General features: G+C 47.6%; 1 protein-coding gene across 3 annotated transcripts in view; it reads right to left on the bottom strand.

Moving 5' to 3' along the window:
- Nucleotides 1-24,875, bottom strand: part of LOC115132656 (vang-like protein 1) — a 60,796-nt gene that overhangs the window by 10,945 nt on the left and 24,976 nt on the right. For 2 of the 3 annotated variants that reach the window (XM_029665387.2, XM_029665381.2), the window contains exons 3-5: nt 20,859-20,988; nt 7,419-7,850; nt 5,352-5,527 (exon numbers count right to left, since the gene is read on the bottom strand). In XM_029665387.2, the coding sequence (XP_029521247.1) occupies nt 5,352-5,527; nt 7,419-7,850; nt 20,859-20,988 (738 nt within the window). Of the gene's footprint in view, nt 1-5,351; nt 5,528-7,418; nt 7,851-12,731; nt 13,027-20,858; nt 20,989-24,875 lie in introns of those variants that run through there. The other variant, XM_029665395.2, reaches the window with a different exon arrangement.

The raw sequence follows: 24,875 nt of genomic DNA, 5'->3' as shown, positions 1-24,875 counted from the left end.
GCTTGGCTGCCTGAGGCGGTTCTCAATCAGAGTCAGGTGATTCTCGTTGTCTCTGATTGGGAACCATATTTAGGTAGCCTGGGTTTCACTGTGTGTTTGTGGGTGATTGTTCCTGTCTCAGTGTGTTTGTATTTCACTAGATGGGCTGTATAGGTTTTCGCGTTTCGTTTGTTGTATTGTATATAGTTGTTATTTCATGTATCGTTCATTTTTCATTAAAGAACATGAGTAACCACCACGCCGCATTTTGGTCCGCTCCTCTTTCAACAGACTAACGCCGTTACAGAATCACCCACCACACCCGGACCGAGTGGCGTGGTAACAGGCAACAGCGACAGAAGCAGCAGCGAAAGGAGGAACGGACATGGGAGGATGAATTGTTCGGAGAAGGACCCTGGGATCAGCCTGGAGAATATCGCCGCCCCAAAGAAGAACTGGAGGCGGCGAGAGCTGAGAGGCGCTGTTATGAGGAGAAGCAACAGCGGCAGCAGGATCAACAATATCGGGACTACACTACTTGGGAGGATATAGACAGGTGGGCGGTCGACCCAGAGAGAGTGCCGGAGCCCGCCTGGGATTCGCTGGAGCAGTGCGAAGCAGGTTATAGGAGAATGGAGTTGGAGAGACAAACACGGCGGCGCAGAAGAAAGCCCGAGAGTCAGCCCCAAAAATGTATTGGGAGGGGGCTCAGGGAGAGTGTGGCAGAGTCAGGAGTCAGACCTGAGCCAACTCTCCCCGTTTATCGTGAGGAGCCAAGGAGGAGACCAGAACCAGAGCCGGTGTTAGAGGTGAGCGAAGCAGAGACTGTGAAGGAGTTAATGGGGAAAGTGGAGGAGAGAGTAATGAGGGAGTTGCTAGTTTGGTGCTTTAGGTACGATATTCGTCCGACGGAGCGTTTCGGGGATTTGATGGCACCTGGGTCAGCGCTCCATACTCGTCCTGAGGTGCGTGTTAGTCGGCTGGTGAAAATTGTGCCAGCCTCACGCACTAGGCCTCCTGTGTAGCTACCTAGCCTTGCACGTCCTGTGCCAGCCCTGCTCTCAGGCTCTCCAGTACACCTTCACGGTCCGGTCCATCATGTGCCACCTTCACACACCAGTCCTCCGGTGGCAGCTCCCCGCACCAGGCTTCCTGTGCGTGTCCTCGGTTCAGTACCACCAGTTCCAGCACCACGCACCAGGCCTTCAGTGCGCCTCGCCTGTTCAGCGCAGCCAGAGCCTTCCTCCTCTACAGCGCTGCCGGAGTCTCCCGCCTGTTTAGCGCAGCCAGAGCCTTTCTCCTCTCCTGTGCTGCCGGAGCATCCCGCCTGTTTAGCGCAGCCAGAGCCTTCCTCCTCTACAGCGCTGTCGGAGCCTCCCGCCTGTTCAACGCAGCCAGAGCCTTCCTCCTCTACAGCGCTGCCGGAGCCTCCCGCCTGTTTAGCGCAGCCAGAGCCTTCCTCCTCTACAGCGCTGTCGGAGCCTCCCGCCTGTTCAACGCAGCCGGAGCCTTCCTCCTCTACAGCGCTGCCGGAGCCTTCCGCCTGTTTAGCGCAGCCGGAGCCTTTCTCCTCTCCTGCACTGCCGGAGCCTCCTGCATGTTCAGCGCAGCCAGACCTGTCAGCCCGCATGGAGCAGCCAGAGCTGTCAGCCCGCATGGAGCAGCCAGAGCTGTCAGCCCGCATGGAGCAGCCAGAGCTGCCAGTTTGCATGGAGCAGCCAGAGCTGCCAGTCTGCATGGAGCAGCCAGAGCTGCCAGTCTGCATGGAGAAGCCAGAGCTGCCAGTCTGCATGGAGAAGCCAGAGCTGCCAGTCTGCATGGAGAAGCCAGAGCTGCCAGCCCGCATGGAGCAGCCAGAGCTGTCAGCCCGCATGGAGCAGCCAGAGCTGCCAGTTTGCATGGAGCAGCCAGAGCTGCCAGTCTGCATGGAGCAGCCAGAGCTGCCAGTCTGCATGGAGAAGCCAGAGCTGCCAGTCTGCATGGAGAAGCCAGAGCTGCCAGTCTGCATGGAGAAGCCAGAGCTGCATGGAGAAGCCAGAGCTGCCAGTCTGCATGGAGCAGCCAGAGCTGCCAGTCTGCATGGAGCAGCCAGAGCTGCCAGTCTGCATGGAGCAGCCAGAGCTGCCAGTCTGCATGGAGCAGCCAGAGCTGCCAGTCTGCATGGAGCAGCCAGAGCTGCCAGTCTGCATGGAGCAGCCAGAGCTGCCAGTCTGCATGGAGCAGCCAGAGCTGCCAGTCTGCATGGAGCAGCCAGAGCAGCTAGATCTGCCAGTCAGCCAGACTCTTCCAGATCTGCCAGTCAGCCAGACTCTTCCAGATCTGCCAGTCAACCAGACTCTTCCAGATCTGCCAGTCAACCAGACTCTTCCAGATCTGCCAGTCAACCAGACTCTTCCAGATCTGCCAGTCAACCAGACACTTCCAGATCTGCCAGTCAACCAGACTCTTCCAGATCTGCCAGTCAACCAGACTCTTCCAGATCTGCCAGTCAACCAGACTCTTCCAGATCTGCCAGTCAACCAGACTCTTCCAGATCTGCCAGTCAACCAGACTCTTCCAGATCTGCCAGTCAACCAGACTCTTCCAGATCTGCCAGTCAGCCAGACTCTTCCAGATCTGCCAGTCAGCCAGACTCTTCCAGATCTGCCAGTCAACCAGACTCTTCCAGATCTGCCAGTCAACCAGACTCTTCCAGATCTGCCAGTCAACCAGACTCTTCCAGATCTGCCAGTCAACCAGACTCTTCCAGATCTGCCAGTCAACCAGACTCTTCCAGATCTGCCAGTCAACCAGACTCTTCCAGATCTGCCAGTCAACCAGACTCTTCCAGATCTGCCAGTCAACCAGACTCTTCCAGATCTGCCAGTCAACCAGACTCTTCCAGTCAACCAGACTCTTCCAGTCAACCAGACTCTTCCAGATCTGCCACCCACTTTCTACTGTGTTATTGACTTGTTAATTGTTTACTCCATGTGTAACTCTGTGTTGTCTGTTCACACTGCTATGCTTTATCTTGGCCAGGTCGCAGTTGCAAATGAGAACTTGTTCTCAACTAGCCTACCTGGTTAAATAAAGAAAAAAAAACATTAAAAAAAGAAAGACAATTAAATCCCAATTGTAACAAAAAAAAGGTGGAAAAAGGCATGTGAACACTTTCTGAAGGCACTAATATATATATATATATATAGCAGCTTTACCACTGCAGGGAGTATTGTGTAGACTAGCAGCAGCTGTGTGTCCCCTATAGAGGGATTAAATCCTGGGATTCATCTCAGAGTAGTGCTGGATATCCCATATGACTGATACAGAGAAAACATCCACTAACACCCTTCGTCCTGCCGTGGTCGTGAACATATGGAGGAGGCAGGTGGGTTCACAAACCCACAACTACGATGTCAAATACATGGATGTATAAACATATTGCTGCTATGGTACACAGACAGACCGCTGGTATGTTACACAGACAGACAGACACACACCGCTGGTATGGTACACAGACAGACAGAGACACACCGCTGGTATGTTACACAGACAGACCGCTGGTATGTTACACAGACAGACAGACACACACCGCTGGTATGGTACACAGACAGACAGAGACACACCGCTGGCATGACACACCACTGGCATGGCACACAGACAGACAGAGACACACCGCTGGCATGGCACACAGAGACACCGCTGGCATGGCACACAGAGACACCGCTGGCATGGCACACAGACAGACAGAGACACACTGCTGGCATGGCACACAGAGACACACCGCTGGCATGGCACACAGAGACACACCGCTGGCATGGCACACAGAGACACACCGCTGGCATGGCACACAGAGACACACCGCTGGCATGGCACACAGAGACACACCGCTGGCATGGCACACAGACAGACAGAGACACACAGACAGAGACACAGACAGACAGAGACACACAGACAGACAGAGACACACAGACAGACAGAGACACAACGCTGGTATGGCACACAGACAGACATTCTGACATCGCCAAAACAAAGGCACACTAAAACAACTTTGTCAAGTTTTAAATCCACTTATAGCTATGATTCATTTATACATACTGTATGAAGATGTTTCGTCAGACACACGCAGTTGTGCATTAGCACAAACCACTAAACCAACTTCCTAAAGTTAACTACACTATATACACCCATTGTGACTAAGGCAGCACTTTGAGCAGTCAGGGTCTCCGGTGCTCGGTACTTTGATCAATTATTAAACTACAGCAGAGAGAGGAGACGAACCAATAAAGCCCAAACACTGACCTAGATATGAGCCTGCCTGTGGCTCTTCTCTACCATAAGTAGCGACTTCTTATGGTAGACCACACTGGAGATGGGGGACAATTAATGAGGAGAATAGCGAGATTCTTGCAGAGGTGAATCTCTGGTAATGTTGGTGTTAGGATCTTGAGCATTTCCTCAGGCTTCTTCTGCCCTGAGATTGGCATCAAAGAACAGCCAGGTCAGAGTCAGACAGGAGAACAGGCCTCCTGGACAGGTTCATTGTTCTGATATCCCATCAGACACTTGCCAGACAACCTGCCTGCCAGACACAGAGGAATGTCCTCACCAGTTGCCTGGGAATGGAGGAGGACAGGCATGGGTAAATGGCTGGAAACACACCCAGTCTCCACTGGAACCTGAGAATCTGTGCGTGTGTGTGTGTTATGAGTGTGTTTGGTATGAATCTTCTCTGACCAGATGCTCAGTGTGGCCTGTAGGGAGCACTAATTAGCTGTTTGTTTACAAGTGCATACAGACAACAGAGAGAGTGATGCTGCGTTGGCCAGCTGAGGAAAATAGCACGGCGCTTTATGAGCGACAACAGCCCCAGGGCAGCCTCTAACAACACTAGTGAAGCAGAGGCTAAAGCACTTTATATGTCCATCATTTGCCACTGTACTGAGGTAGACAAAGGTGAACCAAAGGGCCCCGGCATAATACCAACATATGTCATGTTTGAGGCCCTCACAAAGGGGGATATGCGAGAGTGAGAGAGGATTTTGACAGTCTTACTACATCTTTCAGCAACTCGTCATGAGGTAAAACCTCTTCCTGGTACAGTCAGACGGCACATCAAAAGGACAGTCATTACAGACCAGGTTCTTCTAGTCTGAGCTGTTCTCTCTGGCTTATTACTTCTATTACTCACACACACACACACACACACATCTTACTTTCTTTTCTCTGCTCTCTCCTTCTCAGCCTGCTCTACCCAATGAGTTGTCCTGTCTTAATTTCTTGAAAGTATCTCCTCTCGCATCCTCCCCCTCTCCGTACCCCCCCCCCCCCCCCCATCAGTCTCCCTTCCCCTGCCCCCTCTCACTCACCCGCCCTCTCCCTCCGCATCTCACCTGAGCTGGCCCAGGTTGTAGTGGCGTGTCTCTCCGTCGGTGGAGCGCGTGACGCAGACAGAGAAGGCGGGCTGCAGCTGCCTGAGCTCCAGCAGAACGATGGCCAGGTAGTGGATGAAGAGCAGAGCGTCCACTAGAGATACAGCGTACTGTACGATGCCCTGGTAGTTCTCATCCTGGGAACAACAAGACAACCCAGCAGCTGTTAGTGTCAATACACTACATACAGTCGTGGCCAAAGGTTTTGAGAATGACACAAATATTAATTTTCACAAAGTCTGCTGCCTCTGTTTGTATGATGGCAATTTGCATATACTCCAGAATGCAATTCATCTGATCACTCTTCATAACAAAGTCCCTCCTTGGCATGCAAAGGAACTGAATCCCCCAAAAACATTTCCACTGCATTTCAGCCCTGCCACAAAAGGACCAGCTGACATCATGTCAGTGATTCTCTCGTTAACACAGGTGTGAGTGTTGACGAGGACAGGGCTGGAGATCAGTCTGTCATGCTGATTGAGTTTGAATAACAGACTGGAAGCTTCAAAAGGAGGGTGGTGCTTGGAATCATTGTTCTTCCTCTGTCAAACATGGTTACCTGCAAGGAAACACGTGCCGTCATCATTGCTTTGCACAAAAAGGGCTTCACAGGCAAGGATATTGCTGCCAGTAAGATTGCACCTAAATCAACCATTGTCGGATCATCAAGAACTTCAAGGAGAGCGGTTCAATTGTTGTGAAGAAGAAAGTCCAGCAAGCTCCAGGACCGCCTCCTAAAGTTGATTCAGCTGCGGGATTGGGGCACCACCAGTACAGAGCTTGCTCATGAATGGCAGCAGGCAGGTGTGAGTGCATCTGCACGCACAGTGAGGCAAAGACTTTGAGGATGGCCTGGTGTCAAGAAGGGCAACAAAGAAGCCTCTTCTCTCCAGGAAAAACATCAGGGACAGACTGATATTCTGCAAAAGGTACAGGAATTGGACTGCTGAGGACTGGGGTAAAGTCATTTTCTCTGATGAATCCCCTTTCCGATTGTTTGGTGCATCCGGAAAAAAGCTTGTCCGGAGAAGTCACGGTGAGCGCTACCATCAGTCCTGTGTCATGCCAACAGTAAAGCATCCTGAGGCCATTCATGTGTGAGGTTGCTTCTCAGCCAAGGGAGTGGGCTCACTCACAATTTTGCCTAAGAACACAGCCATGAATAAAGAATGGTACCAACACATCCTCCGAGAGCAACTTCTCCCAACCATCCAGGAATAGTTTGGTGATGAACAATGCCTTTTCCAGCATGATGGAACACCTTGCCATAAGGCAAAAGTGATAACTAAGTGGCTCGGGGAACAAAACATTGATATTTTGGGTCCATGGCCAGGAAACTCCCCAGACCTTAATCCCATTGAGAACTTGTGGTCAATTCTCAAGAGGCGAGTGGACAAACAAAACCTCACAAATTCGGACAAACTCCAAGAATGGGCTGCCATCAGTCAGGATGTGGCCCAGAAGTTAATTGACAGCATGCCAGGGAGGACTGCAGAGGTCTTGAAAAAGAAGGGTCAACACTGCATATATTGACTCTTTGCATCAACTAATTGTAATTGTCAATAAAAAGCCTTTGACCCTTATCAAATGCTTGTAATTATACTTCAGTATTCCATAGTAACATCTGACAAAAATATCTAAAGACACTGAGGCAGCAAACTTTGTGAAATTTAGTGTGTGTCATTCTCAAAACTTTTGGCCACGACTGTAGGAACACACCAGTGGAGGCTGCAGAGGGGAGGACGGCTCATAATAATGGCTGGAACAGAGCGAATGGAATAGCAGACACATAGAAACCATGTGTTACATAACATTCCACTTATTCCGCTCCAGTCATTACCACGAGCCCGTCCTCCCCAATTAAGGTGCCACCAACCTCCTGTGGTACACACACATTCATGACAAGAGATCTACACAGATGAAAGCAATGCCAAACAAACTGAATACTTGAAGAGGCAGATGTGGTGGCCAGTAATTAGACGCATTACAAACACTGTGAGTGTGAGTCTCTCGCTCTCTCTACTGTACCTGGGAGTCCAGTATCCTTACGCCATAGAACAGCCAGTAGGACACAACGAACAGCAGCACCAGCACGGCCAGCAGCGCTCTGAACACAAACACACGGGGCAGGCCGGCGCGCGGAGCCCGGAAGAACAGCGCCCACACGGCCAACAGCAGTATCAACAGCTTAAACGCCACGGAAATAAAGAGGCCCTCGCAGGCCGTGCCGCACACCAGAAGCTTGTCAGGCCAGAGGAGGTGGGGGAGAGCCAGGAAGGCCAGGGGAGTGAGGAAGACCAGCAGGCCCAGAACCACAGCCAGGGTCAGGCTAAAGTAGCGCCGGCAGTCCAGGCCCACGCTATCCTCCAGGTCCTTGGTGATCCGGACAATGTCCTCCTGGGACAGGCTGTGTTCCGACGTCCCCGTGACGGCCGTGGTGGTCTCGCCCCAGTTGTCATCCTGGGAGGGGGGGGGAGAAGAGTCAGTGTTAAATACTGTAGCATATGAGCATGTTACTACTAGAGTCAAATTTATTAGAGACAGGAAAAGTTATAAATCTGGCAAGTCAGGCTGGAATTGTCTACTCTAGGCTCAGTTCTATAGACAGCTTAAAGCTGTGCTCATTTCCGTTCAAAAGTCAACCAGGGAGGGGATGACGAGCAAACAAAGAGTTAGAGAACAAGAGAAAGAAAGATGGGAAATGGAAAAAGAAAACAGAATGGACTGACTGCCTGGGGTACGCGAGGCGCTGACGTCTGTGTTTTCTGGCAACCACAGATAATAAAGGTAATTTGTGACTGGCGAGAGCTACTAAAACAACACAGATAAGAGCCTTTATAACACTGTACCAACACAGGCCCACAGTAGACTGCTAACTGAGCTGACAGAGAGGGCTACCCAATACAAACCAACAGGGAGACTGGACAGACAAGACCAGAGACTATCTATCCATCTTGCTGCTCTTTCCCTAGTTCCCCAACGACAACAGATGGAGCCTGATTTGATTTCCTCAGCAGACTCCAATTTAAATCAGCAGGCAGCTAAAAATAGCACAGAGGGGAGAAAAAGGGAATTCATACAGGATGCATTTACCATCCATCTGTATAGGGGACTGCACAGTGTGTGTGTGGGGGGGGGTTCTCTCTGTCCCATGGCCCTAGGAGTTAAAACAGCACAGGATGGGCAGAAGGAGGCAGAACACTAGAAGACCAAGCTTTACAGAGACACTATCCCCAGTCGGAAAGATGCAGCATCCACAGTTAATATCCCACTGTAATCAGGCCAGCTCCTACTGCAGTGTCCAGAGACAAACTACATTTAGTTAAATGTTGCTGTTGTGGGTTCAATACATTAGAAGTGTATTTGATGTCCCTATCCCAAGCCCCTTACAGACAACCCACCATGGTTATTACATTGTGTTCAACTTCAAAAGGAGGTCAAAATTGAATGAAGTCAGAGAGCACCAAGTGAGACATATAAAATCTAATTGTATTTGTCACATGCGCAGAATACAACAAGTGAAGACCTTAGTGAAATGATTACTTACAAGCCCTTAACCAACAACGCAGTTAAGAAAAATATCTCCAAAAATAAGAAATAAAAGTAACAATTAATTAAGAGCAGCAGTAAAATAACAATAGCATGACTATATACAGGGGGTACCGGTACAGAGTCAATGTGGAGGCTATATACAGGGGGTACCGGTACAGAGTCAATGTGGAGGCTATATACAGGGGGTACCGGTACAGAGTCAATGTGGAGGCTATATACAGGGGGTACCGGTACAGAGTCAATGTGGAGGCTATATACAGGGGGTACCGGTACAGAGTCCGTGTGGAGGCTATATACAGGGGGTACCGGTACAGAGTCAGTGTGGAGGCTATATACAGGGGGTACCGGTACAGAGTCGATGTGGAGGCTATATACAGGGGGTACCGGTACAGAGTCAATGTGGAGACTATATACAGGGGGTACTGGTACAGAGTCAATGTGGAGGCTATATACAGGGGGTACCTGTATATAGGAGTCTTATGGCTTGGGGGTAGAAGCTGTTTAGAAGCCTCTTGGACCTAGACTTGGCGCTCCGGTACCGCTTGCCGTGTGGTAGCAGAGAACAGTCTATGACTAGGGTGGCTGGAGTCTGATCATTTTTAGGGCCTTCCTCTGACGCCAACTGGTATAGAGGTCCTGGATGGCAGGAAGCTTGGCACCAGTGATGCACTGGGCCGTACACACTACCCTCTGTAGTGCCTTGCAGTCGGAGGCCGAGCAGTTGCCATACCAGGCAGTGATGCAACCAGTCAGGATGCTCTCGATGGTGCAGCTGTAGAACCTTTTGAGGATCTGAGGACCCATGCCAAATCTTTTCAGTCTCCTGAGGGGGAATAGGTTGTGTTTGGTGATGTGTACGCCATAGAAACTACACCTCCGCCGCTCCTCCATTCCTACAGGCTGAATTCCATCCATTTAGTAATAAAACCTCTTATATCAAGACTTTCTGCCAATTCAAGCGGGCCAAGGGAGGGGTTGACGACACAGTCAAATGTCCAGGTTCTTATCTGAAACAGTAAAACTGACCCACCTAACGGATAACATTCCTGATACAATCCTGACCGATAACATCCTGACAGTCGTAAATACCCATTAGTCCAGTGAGTCTGGCCTCCAGAGAATAATCCTTATAATGGACCAATGGGTAGGCTGTAAATCAGTGTAGAGCTGCTGTATGACCTTTGGGGCGAGGAGGTCACAGGGTCAAGACAAAGGTGGTTGTTATGTAACTGCACATTTCCATTTAGGTGGAAAACAAACATCCACATCGGATTGAATGTTCAGGTCACATGGCTGGCTTGAATTGCACCATTCAACACTGGAACATATTTCAGTGCCATTTCAACAGTTCCCTCCTGTGATTTTGATATAGGAGTCAGCTGACCCCATTGTGTAATTTCCGGGTGGTGTTGAGCATCAGCACCTTAACTCTACCACCACAGTCCATAGCAAAGTCTCCACCTCCCCACTGAACCAGGAATAGCTGTGTGTCCACAGAGAACACACCAGGGTTATTACCTGACCTACAAACCCAAACCTGCCACAGTAATGAGTGGGGAAAGGGGTAGAGGAGGAGAGGCAAGGGAATTGATGCAGCTCTCAACTGTGTGAGAGTGAGAGTGTGTGTGTGTATAAGAGAGCCCTCATTAACACTAAAGGGTGTTGAAGAGGTCCTTTGCCACGCCATGGTGAGAGTGTGAAACAATGGATTCTTCAAAACACAAAGAGAGAGAGAGAGACAGAGAGATGACTTTAAGAATAGAATCACATTTTAAATCAATCGTCTCATTCTGATGAAGTGATCTAGAGAAACACTCCATTAAGGGTTTTCCATTGGTTGTCCCGTACCAACCAGGGCTGGCTTTAGATAGAGAGTTTGGCGATTTTGGATGGGGAAGTTTGGGCCCTTGCCTGCCTTGGGTTTCCCTGGGCTTGCCTGAGTATAACACTGACCCAAATCTCCTGATAGGACTAGAGAATCATCAGGGTGCTGATCTAAAAGCAGAGAGAGATGCCTGCACCTGGCTGGCACCACTACCATTCAACACATTCACCGTCACAGACACACAGAGGAGGAAAGGGGGAAGACAACATAGCGAGAGAGGAGAGCCGAAGGGAGACAGGAGAAAAGGTGAATGAGAGAGAAGGGAGAGGGATTGTAGAGTATTACATCCCCCACACACACCTGTCAGGCCTGTCCACAACATAGTGGTGGGGGAGGGGTTATACAGTGAAAAGTCAGCTGAATAGCCATTGAAACATCCAATTTGACATGTTCTCTCCCACACGCTGATACGCATTCAGAAAGAGGGGGGAGAGGAGAGGGGAGACGGTAAAGAGAGTACACTGGATAGAGGGGAGTGAGCGTCACTGACATCCCAATGGCAATGAGCACTCCTGTGAAATCTGAACAGACTGAAGGAGCGACAGACAGAGACAGACAGAAAGACAGAGGTGCCTAAAAACTAACATTCTGAGTGCTGAGAAACTGGGCAATAAGACATCTACCCAATCTATACACACGCTAGGCAGCCTAGCAGCTAAGAGTGTTGGGCCAATAACCGAAAGGTCGCTGGTTAGAATCCCTGAGCCGGGCAAGGTGAAATAAATCTGTCGTTTTACCCTTGAGCAAGGCAGTTAACCCCCTAACACCACCTGCTCCCCGGGCGCCGATGACCTGGACGTCGGTTAAGGCAGCCTCTCTGATTCAGAGGGGTTGGGTATGAATGCAGAAGACATTTTGGTTGAATGCATTCAGTTGTGCAACTGAGTAGGTTAATCCCCACTTCCCTTTCACACATGCAAATAATCCAAACATTTTCACTCAGGACTACTTTCATTCTATTATAAAAAATGAAGAGACAATCAGGAAGGAAATGTTTGTCAAACCAAAGTGTAGAAATATTAATGTTGCCAACCATTCAGTGTGTGTGTGTTTCTAACGTGTCACCGGTGGGAATCTTTCTCCACATACAAATTAAGTGAAATAGAGTAACACTATGCGTGACTATAAATACAAGCTATTGTCTCCAATGTTAAATCACATGTCCATAAAAAGGGCTGGGTGCTGCTGTGGTCTGTGGGGTAGATCAAACAGGGCCCTTTGCTCAGAGACGGAGCATAAGCACTCAACAGACTCCCGGGAAATGAGCGGTGTGTGGTTCTATAAATATAGCAACGTACAGGGGACATTCCTAGAAGCTGTTAACATTCAGCACCAACCACAGTTGTGACAAGCAATGCAAAGCAAACAAAGCTGCCAATTACATGTCAAGACAGAGAAGGTGGGCAGTAGCAATGTTCTACACGAACATGGAGGAAGTAGGTGGAACAGTCCGGAACAAGGTGGGAGTTCAGACTGCCAGAAAGAGTCAGTAGGGATAAATAGGAGTTCTCCAGGTAAAATGATGACTTCTATTTAAACTAAACACTTGTCCTCTAACCCTCCTATCACATTGTGAGATGCGGCTCATTTTGAAATTCATGTAAAATGACCATAAGATTCCAGCTTTGTCATCACCGCCGTCATCACAGAGCAGATTTCTCCCTCCAAAAAGACAGACATTTTTAAATCACTTCTAAAACAGTGGTCTCACAGACAACAGCCACACCAAAAACACTGTCTCTCTCTGTATTTAACAAATGCACGCACACTACTTGAACACGAATGGCTTGCCAGTTGCATGCATGTCAACTCCTTGGATCCAGACCTCAAATATCCACTTATATAGAAGGACATGTTACAGCCCTTGGCCATCCAACACACAGTCCGTTGTTACTGTGTCTTACCTGGCCTGACTCTGTGCATGGCCCTGGGCTGAGAGCAGGAGTGTCCCCAGGTGGAGCGCTGGAGTCTTCCTCTTCCTTGGAGGTCTCCACCACCATCACCACCTCCACAGTCTCCATCAAAGCGGAGAGCTCATGTTGACACGGCAAACTTTAACGTGTAACAGCGTCGCCCGGCCAGGACAGGGAGAAGCTTGGCCATAGAGATCCAGCTAGTGTATCTCTCCACTCGGAGACAACCTACACTGCTGCAGCCTCACCACTAGATCTCCATCACTCCCCGAGAGAGATTGTACTGTATGGGCTGTGTGTCTCTGGGTTTAAGTACAGGCTTTGAAAAGCAACACACTCACACAGAGAGACATCACATGGGATGGGGGGGTGAAAGGGCCAGTGGAGGATGAAAGGGGGTCCATTAAAGAAACAGCCATGCCCCCCAGAGAGAGAGAGAGCAAACAAAATAATAAACCAATTAGGCTCAGAGGGCTCCTGCTTGCCACCCCATTATCCCCCCCATCTTTAAACGCTCTTTTCTATTCCTTCACTTCCCTGGGGCAACTTCTCTCATTCTCTCTCTGCTCATCTTTGCTCCAGTGAAAACCACTCTGTCCATTCCTTCTGAGCCACTGAGCACTGCAGTGTTACGACTTCCCTGATCCCTCGTCAGCAAAGGGCCTGTAGAGGGATCTGGGCGGTTTGGGCCAACAAATGAACACACGGTGACGATGACAGTCTTTGTACGGATGAACTGTTCATAGACATTGGATTGCAGGGTTTTAGCAGCCTCTATGTAGGATGACAATACAACCACACAGTCACACCAACGTTAGAAGACCCCTTGCTACTAAAAGACGGAGACGTCCTTAAAATAAACATAGAAACTCTTCAGATTCAAGTAAAACTCAGATCTCCAAAAGGACTGGAGTGGACATAGTAACTCACTTCCTGTGTGAAGAAGCGACGTCATTAGGGTTGCACATTTTGGGGAATATTCAAAGGTGGAACATTTCCATGGGAATTAACAGGAATTAAAGGAAATATATGGCAATTAATTGTAGATGTTTTTTGCATTGGATTTAAATACCATATCATAAGGGACACAGAAACATAACCATTTTTCTTTATAAGTAGACATAATTGCAAATGATTAAATCCTTCCAATAGAAATAAAATGTAAAAAAATTGTTACGAATTTAACTTTAATTAAATGAGTTGACTCGTCACATGTGATGATTTCACTGAACAACAAAAGGGAATATTGAATAATCCCCAATGATCCATCGCATCTCCCAAAAATATTTTCAACATATGTCTGAAAATGATAATCTAGCAACTAAAGCTTTGGTTGTCTTCCTCTCAGGCTTCCATGTCTTCTCCCTGGACCTCCTCAATGTCCACCTCTTGAACATCAGACTCTGAGGCCTCATCTTCACTGTCAATTTCCAACCTTGCTGAGGATGGCTATTTGTCAGGCTCAAAAATACTCAATTTCCCAGGTGGCCACCAATTATTCAACCCTTGTGTTGGTCAGCCTGTTGTGTGCATTGGTGTGTGTGTTCCCAAACAAGGACCAGTGGCGATCTGAGGCAACTGATGTTGGTGGGATTTAGAGGATGGTGGAGGCAACAGAGAAAGAGCCTCTGATCCACAAAGTCCCTTCCACCAGGTGGCTGATGAGATATATCTAGAGTATTTCTCCTGTCCTGTTAGAATTTAAGTACGCTCCCTCTAATTCTCTCTCTCTCTCTGAGGACCTGAGCCCTAGGACCATGCCTCAGGACTACCTGGCCTGCTGACTTCATGCTATCCCCAGTCCACCTGGTCATGCTTTCAACTGTTCTGCCTGGGGCTATGGAACCCTGACCTGTTCACTGGATGTGCTACCTTGTCCCTCACCTTCTGTTTTGGACTCACTCTCTACCGCACCCGCTGTCTCTGAATGATTGGCTATGAAAAGACAACTGACATTTACTCCTGAGGTGCTGTCCTGTTGCACCCTCTACAACCAGTGATTATTATTATCTGACCATGCTGGTCACCTATGAACGTTTGAACATCTTGGCCATGTTCTGTTATAATCTCCACCTGGCACAGCCAGAAGAGGAATGGCCACCCCTCAGAGCCTGGTTCCTCTCTATGTTTCTTCCTAAGTTCCTGACTTTCAAGGGAGTTTTTCCTAGCCACCATGCTTCTACATCTACATTGCTTGCTGTTTGGGGTTTTAGGCTGCGTTTCTGATGTAAAAAGGGCTTTATAAATACATTGATTTTGTGATAGGCCTCGTTGATCTCTGCACCAGACAGGATGCTTTTGCCAGTATACGTGGGGTCCAACATGTACGCAGCAGCATGTATGGGCTTCAGGCAGCAGCATGTATGGGCTTCAGGCAGCAGCATGTATGGGCTTCAGGCAGCAGCATGTATGGGCTTCAGGCAGCAGCATGTATGGGCTTCAGGCAGAAGTCTAAACGCTTTTTTTTGTATTTCAGAACTGCAGTTTCCTCTGTTTGGAGCAACTGTGAAGTGGGCAGGGCAGTATGGATTTCTTCTCTTACATCTACAAGCAGAGTCTGGACATCAGACAGGATGGCATTGTCTCCCTCAATCCGTTCAATGGCTACCGCTATAGGTTTCAGGAGTTTCAGGATGCTTACCACTCTCTCCCAAAATACATCATCCAGGAGGATCCTCTTGATGGGGCTGTCCATATCGGCAGACTGTGATATGGCATTTCTTGGAGAGACTCCTTCCCCTCCAAGAGACTGTCAAACATGATGACAACACCACCCCAAAAGGTGTTGCTGGTCAGGTTCAATGTGGTGCTCTTATTCTTCTCACTTAGCTTGGTGAGGTAGATTGCTGCTATATCTTGATGACCCTTCACATACCTAACCATTTCCTTGGCTCTCTTGTAGAGTGTATCCATTGTTATTAATGCCATGATGTCCTTGAGGAGCAGATTCAGTGCATGAGCAGCACAGCCAATGTGTGTGATATGAGGGTAGGACTCCTCGACTTTAGACCAAGCAGCCTTCATGTTCGCAGCATTGTCTGTCACCAGTGCATATCTTCTGTGGTCCAAGGTCATTGATGACGGTCTTCAGCTCATCTGCAATGTAGAGACCGGTGGCTCTGTTGTCCCTTGGGTCTGTGCTCTTGTAGAGTACTGGTTGAGGGGTGGAGATGTTGTAGTTCAACCACCCATCAGAGACATTCAACCACCCATCAGAGATGATTGCAATACAGTCTGCATTCTCTATGATTTGCCTGACATTCACTTGAACTCTGCATCCAGCAAAAGAATAGATAAAGCATGTCTGGTTGGAGGGGTGTATACTGGGTGAAGAACATTCAGAAATCTCTTCCAATACACATTGCCTGTGAGCATCAGAGGTGAACCAGTTACATACACAGCTCGAGCAACACATTCATCAGTATTTCTGACTACGTTACTCCATTGAGTAAAAACAACGTCTGATTCTAGGAGGTCCATGAGCTGTTGCTGTCCATAAGGTGTCTAATTCATCATTTTTCACCCCAAATAGAAGTGGAGGGACTTTGGTCAGAGGTTACTTGTTGTGAGCGCTGAGGGAACCTTATGCACTTGGCCAGATAATTCTGCATCTTTGTTGCATTCTTCACATATGATTTGGCACAGTATTTGCAAATGTACACAGCTTTCCTTTTACATTAGCAGCAGTGAAATGTCTCCACACATGATAGTGGCCGTGGCATTTTCCTGTAAAGAAAAATGAGTAAGAAACCCCAAATGCAATTCCATGTAGAGATAAATAGTTAAGCAGTTAGATGAAACAACTCCTTCGTAAGATAAATGTTTTAAAATGAAACATGTATGGAAACAGGTGAATTAACACTCAGTTAGCAGGCTCAAGCAAGCTAAAAACCCAAAACGAACTAGTAGAAATTGTTAACAAGTTAGAAATGATTTAAACACACTTTGCTGTAGGCTACTATTTACTAGTTAACAAAAAATAATGCATGTCGTATAAAATATATTCACCCCACCCAGTATTGGAATCAAAACTTACCAGAAAGCATGTAGTCCTTGGCTCAGACAGTGTAGTAGTGTGGGCTCAATAGCATCTCATTAGTGTGCAAGATCTTGAGAATCAGCTGTATGCAGAGGTTGGCTTTGAATTGGGGATAGTTTAACCAAAATATGCCACAAGACCTAGAATTACCATTTGTGTATCCCACAAAAAAAAAGGTTCACTGTTATAAGCTAACTTTCTGAATGAATTTAAGCAAAATTCCCTAAATTAACTTCCCATGGAAAACTTCTGGAAACTTACCGGAAAGTTTCCGACCCTTTGCAACCCTAGACGTCTTCAACCACTTGTCTCCTGCATAGACGGCCTAGAACTCGCCTCAACCCCAAGAAAACCGTGCCAGAGCAAGGAACTTGCATGAACAGAAAACACACAGAAACATGGAATAATTTTGTTTAAGAGACCACAACTCGTAGAGAAGGAGACTCAACTCACCATGGAACAATGGGGGGTGTGGAAAAAGACATGAGAACAAGCCCCGTGCTGCATCCAAGGTCCCGACATCGCTACTACTGTACCTCGTACTTCCCCAACACAGACCTACCTGCAGTCTGCTTAGAAATGCACTGTAGTCTGGTTGTTACCTCTTTACCTAACCATCTCAGAGGACAGGCACGGCTTTAATTGGGCAGAGTTAAACTGGAGGGAGAGACGGGGGTAGACAGGGGTGGGGATGTAGAGGTGCACATGTTATGGGGTTGGGGATCAGAGGCTGACAGAGGTTAGTTTGATGTCCCATACGCCTGTCCCCCTTTGGATTCTGACTGCAGTAAATTACTACAAAGACCAATTGGCAGCCGAAAACCGGATTCTCATTCACTTCAAAGCCGAGGTCAGGTAGTACACGATCATCACACAGATGTGAACACGTGCACTGGGGAGTACATGTGCAGCACACTGTGTAATGTGCCTTTACAAAACAGAATTAGCCTACATAACACAAACAAGCTTTGAGGTGGAGGCCTGGAATGAGTCACACACACACACACACACACACACACACACGTACCATGTCTAATTGTTGGGTTCTAAGGATTCTGATTTCATTGACATCCCGTGAACTATAAATAAAGCTAGATCCACTTTCTCTTTTCAAACAGTCCTCTGTCTGTGTCAGCAGGAGAGGTGGGAGGTGGAGGGCTGTTCATTCTCAAAGAATGCTTCTTGGCTCTTACATATCATGTTTCTCCTGGGTGCCACTTCACATAATGGTGGAGCAGAAAGGACCTAGAGTGCATTCCTCAGATGCACAACTCTTATACCCGAGATGAGTACTTCAGAAGTCACCATTCCACATCTATGGTCTACCGTTACAACACTGATATAATGTATCATACGTGTATGCGAGTAGTCAAGACGAATAGGGACCGCTACTGTTCTCTCGACTGGAGAGGGTTGAGAGTCAGCGCACTAGCATAGCCTGGAGGCTGGAGCTTTGGACTGGTTCCCTCAATGGCAGCCGTTCAATATTGTAGCAAACTGCTCTGTTCAAACATCACTGCAGAATCACCTAGAGCTGCAAGCTCATAAAACTGTCAAGGCAAATGATGAGAAAATGGAGCATTTTGAGACCAACGCCCTGATTTGCCAATTCAAATACTGTACCCAAACACACAATGACAAACATACCGTATAAAGTATTTACAGTGTCACACAACAAGTTTTCCTGACAAGCTCAACGGAAAACCCCCCGAAACACACACAGTCACACACACATGCACCCTGACACACACAGTCACACACACATGCACCCTGACACACACACATGCACCCTGACACACACAGTTCTTTCTGGAAGGCTGGTTATAGCAGAGTAACAGAGGGACACAGCTACACTGAGAGGTCACAGCTTGCTGAGGGCTGGCACCCTCCTGACAAACACAGCCCCTGCATCCGGGCTCACACACCGTGTCAAAGACACCACACAGTACACACACACACAGTGTCAAAACATAAAAGATATTCACACATACACAGCGCTACAGCCAACCCCCAGACACACACACACTAACCAATTACACAAGGTGAAAAGCATGTGAGTATGTCTGGATACATATTTCCAGAAAATAAACTTCCAGCCGGTCTGTACTAGGGATATGCACGGTTACTTGAATATTCGAATACTAACGGACGTTAGTAATCAAATACTTGTGCGAGAATTCATTTTAGCAAGCAAAAAATTATTATCGGCCTAATTTAACACTGAAAAAACTCTAAATAAAATGTTAATATCCATGTGATATGACAATGATACAAGGATATACCATGACATTTAAAATTATTCATTTAATAAAACTAACTTCTCAATGTAGTTTTTATTACGCGACCCACAAAAAGACCGGTAGCTTTCGCGTATGTAGCATGTTGTTTATGCCTTTCACTAATGCAATGCAAGATGGATTAAAATAACAGAATTAAAAGCTAGCAAAATGAGAAGTGGTAGGCTACAACGAACTACCAACAGGTAGGCTGAATGGGGTTGGGGAGAAAGCATAGCATGTGGCCTCAATTAGCCTAGCCAGCTATAGTTGGCTAGCTTAGCTAGCTTCTCTAGGCTACTCCAGTCAAGATAGATATGGGAGGCTGCTACAAATCAGCTAGTCTTGGCTATAGCCGAGTTGCATTGGCTACTGCTTCTTGCTCTCCTCCCCCCCGCACAGACGTTACACACACACACACACACACACACACACACCGCCTTAGCCACCTTAGTGAGTGGTAATGAGTGCAGCCCTGTACTGTGGGGACTGTGAGACTGGCAGGGCATAGCTTTTAACACAGCAGCTCCTCTCCATCTCTGAGGAGATTCCCAGAGAGCCTGTATTATTCTGTCTGATGCCTATAGTACGCCTGTCAGCATTACCGCAGGCAGGCTGGGCCACAACATGAACACATATACTGACTGAGTACTGCTGTTCGCTGGCAAATCCTGTTGAGGCGCTTAATATATCACACACGCACGTGCATATATACATGAACAGTACTAAATACACACCCTGTGTCGTGGGCACAAGTCTTGTTCATCCCGAGGAAGGGAGTTTGTCAAGTGGGTCAGTAAGGGTTATTGTAATGGCGAGAGAAGGGCTGGTAGTGGTAGTGTTGCTCTGGGCTATACTCCACTGTAGTGAAGATAGAATTTGCACGTGAACGGCAAAATCTCTTGTCCTCCAGTCTGTGTATAAGCCATAACATCTGGATCTGTCCAACTGTCTGTCTTGCTGTTAACATCTATTTTTATATCCCTCCCTCCATCTCTTCAAGGGCCAGGCAGACCTAGCACTCAAAGCCCACTTTCAGCAGTACTTTATCAGCCAAAGCCAGAAACCCTTAAAGCCAGAAACCCTTAAAGCCAGAAACCCTTAAAGCCAGAAACCCTTAAAGCCAGAAACCCTTAAAGCCAGAAACCCTTAAAGCCAGAAACCCTTAAAGCCAGAAACCCTTAAAGCCAGAAACCCTTAAAGCCAGAAACCCTTAAAGCCAGAAACCCTTAAAGCCTGAAACCCTTAAAGCCTGAAACCCTTAAAGCCTGAAACCCTTAAAGCCTGAAACCCTTAAAGCCAGAGTGCCCAGTGTTTAACACCAGAGACTATGTGCACATTGATCAGCTTGCTGTACAACACAAAGGGACATAAACATACTGTGTGTAATCTGAAAGCCTCAATCAGGCCTGTGAAGTCCTCAGCTCAACCAGAAAGGCACAGGGCTTACCCGGACAGTAGATAGACTCGCTCCCATGAGGGGATTTATACATTTGTATTACAAAGAAGTTGTTTACCATAAATCCAACTACAAACACTGATAAACAGCCACGTGAGCTGAGCTGTCCACCGGGGCATACTGTATGTGTCTGTACCTTTATGATTAAATTACCATCAAAATGAGGCATTGCACAATAAATACAAAATCAGGGGGGGAAAAAAACAACATAGGAATACAGAAATGTAAAAGTTAAGGAGTTGTCATGTGAGAAAAAAGGTCAAGTTCATATTTGGAGGGTTTCCAGCAATGTTGTTTGTTCCCTGTCTGGGCTGTGTGGGCTGTGTGGGCAGGGATTGGCCTACCTGGACCTCCTCCCCCAGTACAGACGAGTCTCCCAGCAGTGGTTCTGCTGGCGGTGCGTTGATGGTGACAGACTTCTCCGAGCGGCTGCCATCCTTGCTGCGTGACTTGTGGTGGTCGCGGCTGCGTTCCCTGAGAAACAACGACAGGTACACCGGGTGAGTCGACGGGTACGGGGTTACCATGACAACCAGCAGACCGGAGGAGAGGAAGAGAGCATGTCGGCGTGGCGATAGCAATGGACTGCCACACACTGGATTTCAAGCAAAACCTCATGTTATTTCTCTCTTTGGTTCCCATTCTCTCCCTCTTTCCTCCATAGCGTCAGCAACAACAGGGTTAAAGGAGCCATCATCCCCTACGACATTAATCCTGCTGGCTTTTACTTTGAATTTCTTTAATTAGTATTTTTTCACAGTGAACGTCTGCAGGGGCTTAGCTGAAAACTCAGACACACACGAAAATGCTAGAACAGGCAGACATTGTTTGAATCAGAAAAGAGGACCAGGGGCCAAGGGGAATAGAGGACGAGAGGAATAGGGGACTAGGGAACCAGAGGAATAGAGGACCAGGGGAATAGAGGACTGGGGGACCAAATGAATAGAGGACTAGGGAACTAGAGGACTAGGGAACCAGAGGAATAGAGGACTAGTGAACCAGAGAAATAGAGGACCAGGGGAATAGAGGACTAGGGGACCAGAGGAATAGAGGACTAGGGAATCAGGGGAATAGAGGACCAGAGGAATAGAGGACTATGGATTCAGGGGAATAGAGGACTTGGGGACCAGAGTAATAGGGATCCAGGGGAATAGAGGACTAGGGATCCAGGGGAATAGAGGACTAGGGATCCAGGGGAATAGAGGACTAGGGAACCAGGGGAATAGAGGACTAGGGAACCAGGGGAATAGAGGACTAGGGAACCAGGGGAATAGAGGACTAGGGACCCAGAGGAATAGAGGACATGGGGAATAGAGGACTAGGGAACCAGAGGAATAGAGGACTAGGGAACCAGAGGAATAGAGGACCAGGGGAATAGGGGACCAAAGGAATAGAGGACTATGGATCCAGGGGAATAGAGGACTTGGGGACCAGAGTAATAGGGATCCAGGGGAATAGAGGACTAGGGATCCAGGGGAATAGAGGACTTGGGGACCAGAGTAATAGGGATCCAGGGGAATAGAGGACTAAGGATCCAGGGGAATAGAGGACTAAGGAACCAGGGGAATAGAGGAATAGGGAACCAGGGGAATAGAGGACTAGGGAACCAGGGGAATATAGGAATAGGGAACCAGAGGAATAGAGGACCAGGGGAATAGAGGACTAGGGAACCAGGGGAATAGAGGACCAGAGGAATAGAGGACTAGGGAACCAGGGGAATAGAGGACCAGAGAACCAGGGGAAAAGAGGAATAGGGGAATAGGGGACCAAAGGAATAGAGGACTATGGATCCAGGGGCATAGAGGACTTGGGGACCAGAGTAATAGGGATCCAGGGGAATAGAGGACTAGGGAACCAGGGGAATAGAGGACTAGGGAACCAGGGGAATAGAGGACTAGGGGACCAGAGGAAAAGAGGACCAGAGGACCATTAATATAACTTAACCCTTCTTTTACCAGGTAAATTGACTGAGAACACATCCTCATTTACAGCAATGACCTGGGGAATAGTTACATGGGAGGGAGGGGGGGGGGGTGAATGAGCAAATAGGAAGCTGGGGATGTATAGGTGGCCATGATGGTATGAGGGCCAGATTGGAAATTTAGCCAGGACACCGGGGTTAACACCCCTACTCTTACAATAAGCTTCATGGGATCTTTAGTAACCACAGAGTCAGGACACCCGTTTAATGTCCCATCTGAAAGACGGCACCCTACACAGGGCAATGTCCACAATCACCGCCATGGGTTATTGGGATTATACATTTTTTGACAAGACAAAAGAGTGCTTCCTACTGGCCCTCCAACACCACTTCCAGCAGTATCTAGTCTCCCATCCAGGGATCGACCAGGAACAACCCTGCTTAGCTTCAGAGGCAAGATAGCCATGGGAGACTAGGGGAGCAGAAATCTAGGGGATTGGGGACCAGGAGAGTAGAGGACTGGGGGACCAGGCCTTTAAATGCTGATTTAAAGCATATTCCATTCCTTGCCTACCTCATGATCCAACTACTGCCAACTACCAACCAAACCGTTGTGAACTCTCCACTACTTCATCCCATGTTAAATCTCCCCGCGAGGCCCATTAGCATACTGACCCTCTTCACCTCCCCACTCCCCAGATCCTGTGTGGGAGTGAGTGACAGACAGGGTTTCTCCATCCATCCCCATACAGTACTACACATGGTCTGTGACCACTGCAGCTCTGTCATGGCTCTACTACCCCGGACACCGAGGAGGCTCATCGCCCTCCCAGCCTCCACTAATCTGATCTCTAGTCAATCCCATTCTATTTCCAATTGCCCTCAGCCATGGTACTGTGCTGTAGCTAGATACTCATGGTCTGGTCTGTTACAGAGGGGCAGTGTGAGAATAGAAGAGAGATGAGGAGAGAGAGAGAGAAACAGGCTAGTGTGGAGATAGCAGGGCAGGCTAGGTCTGATCTAATTTATCGAAGAGGGATTACGGGGGAAACAAGTTACAGAATGAAATTGTGTTACGACATTATTAAAACCTCCAGGAATTGTAAATGCTAGACAACAAGGGCTGAATTCTAACCGGAGTGCCACCCAGTGACATCTACAAACAACTTCTGGGACAACCATGATTTAAAACACACACAAACCTCTAGTTATGTTGAAGACCAAGTACAGTTCAAGATATTGCTGCCATTTTTCTTTTGACCCAAAATGTTAATTTCTTGTCCTCTGAGCTTATCTCCGTGTTAGGAGTCTTCTGTGAAGACTAGGGTTGCAAAGGGTCGGAAACTTTACAGTAAATTTCCAGGAAATTCTTCTAAAAAATGTCCATGTGAAGTTACTTTTGGGAATTTTGCTTAAATTCATCAAAAAAAGTTAGCTTACAACCGTGAACCTTTTTTGTGGGATACACATGGCAAGTCTAGGTCTTGTGGCATATTTTGGTTAAACTATCCCCGATTCAATGGAATTGCAACCCTTTGCATGCGCAGTGCACTCTTCCATCACATGCGCAGTGCACTCTTCCATCACATGCGCAGTGCACTCTTCCATCACATGCGCAGTGCACTCTTCCATCACATGCGCAGTGCACTCTTCCATCACATGCGCAGTGCACTCTTCCATCACATGCGCAGTGCACTCTTCCATCACATGCGCAGTGCACTCTTCCATCACATGCACAGGTGATTCTCAAGATATTGCACACTAATAAGATGCTATTGAGCCCCAACTACTACACTGTCTGAGCCAAGGACTGTATGCTTTCTGATAAGTTTTGATTACAACACTGGGTGGGGTGAATATATTTCTTGTGACATACATTATTTTTTTGGTTAACTAGTAAATTGTAGCCTAAAGCAAAGTGTGTTTAAACAATTTCTACTAGTTCGTTTTTGCTACCAAGTGAGTTTTAACTTGCTTGAGCCTGCTAACTGAGTTAATTCACCTGTTTCCATACATGTTTCATTTTAAAACATTTATCTTACAAAGGAATTGTTTAACCTCTTGCGTGTAGGGGGTAGTATTTTGATGTTTGGATGAACAATTATCCAAAACTAAACTGCCTATTTCTCAGGCCCAGAATCTAGACAATACATATAATTGTCAGATTAGGATAGAAAACACAAAAGTTTCCAAAACTGTCAAAATATTGTCTGTGAGTATAACAGAACTGATATTGCAGGTAAAAACCAGAGGAAAATCCAACCAGGAAGTGCTGTTTTTCCTGAAACCTCTGTTCCATTGCATGCCTTCCCTCCATTTAAAGGGATATCAACCAGATTCCTTTCTCTATGGCTTAAACATGGTGTGAACAGTCTTTAGACATAGTTTCACGCTTTTATACTGAAAAATTAGCGCGAAAGATCACATTGTTTCATTGTAT

Source organism: Oncorhynchus nerka, linkage group LG2, assembly GCF_034236695.1.
Source record: "Oncorhynchus nerka isolate Pitt River linkage group LG2, Oner_Uvic_2.0, whole genome shotgun sequence".
Classification (NCBI taxonomy): Eukaryota; Metazoa; Chordata; class Actinopteri; order Salmoniformes; family Salmonidae; genus Oncorhynchus; species Oncorhynchus nerka.
The sequence above is the reverse complement of the archived record's forward strand: the minus strand, read 5'-3'. Positions and strand labels throughout refer to the sequence as shown.